Raw genomic sequence first — 2,500 nt, forward strand, 5'->3', positions numbered from 1 at the left:
AAGCTCAAGGAATGGGGCAAACAGGTAGGTCTTGTAATTGATTAATTTATAACTAAGCCAGTCAAGTGTAAAAAACACACACACACACACACACACCAGACAGAGTAATAATTATAATAATAATAATAATAATAATAATAATAATAATAACAACAACAACAATACTGGCTGTATGCTTAGAGAATAGTGTGACAAATCATTTCCAACACAATTTTCTCATGCTAAATTCTTAATGTATGGTAGAAGATTTTATGCAGCTGCAGGAACATCAGCTGCAAGAATACAATTTTCATATCCTTTTGCATTATTTTGGCAAACCTTTTCTTCCTAAGTTATTCCTTAGTAAAGGATTTCTTGCTTTAACCTAGTGCCAACAGGCATGACGTGTACGTGCATGCCATGCCCACTGTTAGTTTACTTGTTCAAATGTTTTTACACATAGATGGCTACACTTGTACTAAGTCACCAATGAGCCAGTTATGAGTACTGCCTGTCTCGCCCATTCACCCTTTTCATTGATTTACGAAAATATTTTATGTTTTCTTATTTCGCTGTTACAAATGTTTATAACATTGTAGTAATTATAATGTTTATAATAAAAATAACACCATCGATATTTATAGCACTAGTAAAAATACATTTTTCCTGCCAATTCAAGGAAGGTGAAATCAGGTAAGGCCACAAGATCTACTAATTGACTCCTTTGTGGCTAAGCAGAGCCATCTACGTGCAGAGACATTTCACAAAAATAAAAAAAATGAGCACAGCATTTTCCCCATTTTTTATTAAATTTCCTCCCACAGCAAATAAATACCCCAACTTATTAAAACATACTTGTTGTAAGTTAAAAACAGGTCTTTTCAAATGTATACCTTACAAGATGATATGACACACAAACTAAAATAATCAAAATAATAAGGTTTGTCAAGATAGCAAGAAACGTATTTGTTCCCAGACTACTTCCAGATACTCACTTTAGCTCTAGGATTCAACAGAAACTCCAGATCCTTGTCCTTTCCTCGGTTCCTTTCTTCAAAATGGTCTAAGTATGCTAGAAGCTGCACATCAGAGAATTCTATTAACTCTCTGTGTCCTCCAGGAGAAACAGGCGCAGTGCTTTTGTTGGTCAATAGTGACTCTAAGAGTTCATGAACCTAGAAACACAAGATTGTTCTGTAGTGTTATAAATATCCAATCAGAAGAGAAAAAATTTAACTTAACATGCTTGTATTTTACCAAACAAGGGAATTATTAATGCCACTGTTCCATGTCATTTCACAAATTTTAATGTACCTTCATTCTAAAGATAAACACAAAAGTATAATTAGTTCAATAACATTTTTTTTTTTTTTTTTTTTAAATACCAAATACAGTAAGTTTTCTAAAATGCAACTCACACAAGCTGGTTTCTCCCAAGCCTCTAGCCCCAGCTTCAGGTAGGTATGCATGGATTCATGGCCAAGTGTCTCACTGAAGCAGAGGTTTAGTTTCTGGAAAAAGAGAAGGAAAACAATAATTTTCCTCATTACACACATTATAAGAAAAAAGATCTCCCTTTCTCTCTCTATATATATCTATATATCTACATTTATATCTCTATCTATATCAATATTTGTGTCAATATCAATATCAATATCTATATCTATATATATCTATACATATATCTATATATATCTATATCTATATCTACATATATATATATATATATATATATATATATATATATATATCTATATATATATATATATATATATATATATATATATATATCTACAAATATATATATATATATATATATATATATATATATATATATCATATAATATAATATAATTTTTTCATACAAGATTGGTAATTCAGTGTAGAGGAATTATAACTTTATAATAAATTAGATATACCCAAAAATCATACCTTGGCAATGCTTGTTACAATGGCTGCGAATGACAGTTGGAGATTATTCCGCTGTGAGCATCGCAGAATACAGTGACGTATCAAAAACTCATCACTCAGAAATCCAGCCCTGCCACACAGCTCACAAACTCTACGAACAATAAAAGTGATGCCCATATTAGTAATTAAACTAACATGAATGGAAATAATCACTAGTGGGTACATAGTACTTTAAAGTCCAGGCAGGAACACCGCTGGAAAATAATAACACCGCCAATAGCAACCGTACTTATTCTAAGTACTGCTGGTTGTGGTAGCAATACTGTTACTCTAGTCTATTTCTGAAATGAACTGAGTCATTGAGTACTTCCACAAGGTATAAAATATGACACTATGTAACATTACCAAATATCAAAATATTTTAGAAAAACTAGTGAGATGAAGGATGAATTTGCCATAGACTTACATATTACAACACTTATTTTGATATCAAAATAGGCTATTTTTCTTATTGGAGCCAATCATATTCAAGAATTCAAGGAAAATTGACACCATTCTTTTTCAGCCAAATAATGTTTGATTTGGGCTTGTGATGAATTCTACGCACTAA

At 31.2% G+C, this 2,500-nt stretch overlaps 1 protein-coding gene across 4 annotated transcripts in view; it reads right to left on the minus strand.

Moving 5' to 3' along the window:
• The window catches only part of LOC125025088, a 21,866-nt gene that overhangs the window by 6,288 nt on the left and 13,078 nt on the right, over positions 1-2,500 (minus strand). For all 4 annotated transcript variants that reach the window (XM_047612996.1, XM_047612995.1, XM_047612999.1 and 1 more), the window contains 3 exons: positions 1,912-2,041; positions 1,398-1,490; positions 975-1,154 (listed from right to left, as the gene is read on the minus strand). In XM_047612996.1, the coding sequence (XP_047468952.1) occupies positions 975-1,154; positions 1,398-1,490; positions 1,912-2,041 (403 nt within the window). The remainder of the gene's footprint in view (positions 1-974; positions 1,155-1,397; positions 1,491-1,911; positions 2,042-2,500) is intronic.

The sequence above is a fragment of the Penaeus chinensis genome, chromosome 4 (assembly GCF_019202785.1).
Source record: "Penaeus chinensis breed Huanghai No. 1 chromosome 4, ASM1920278v2, whole genome shotgun sequence".
Taxonomy (NCBI): domain Eukaryota; kingdom Metazoa; phylum Arthropoda; class Malacostraca; order Decapoda; family Penaeidae; genus Penaeus; species Penaeus chinensis.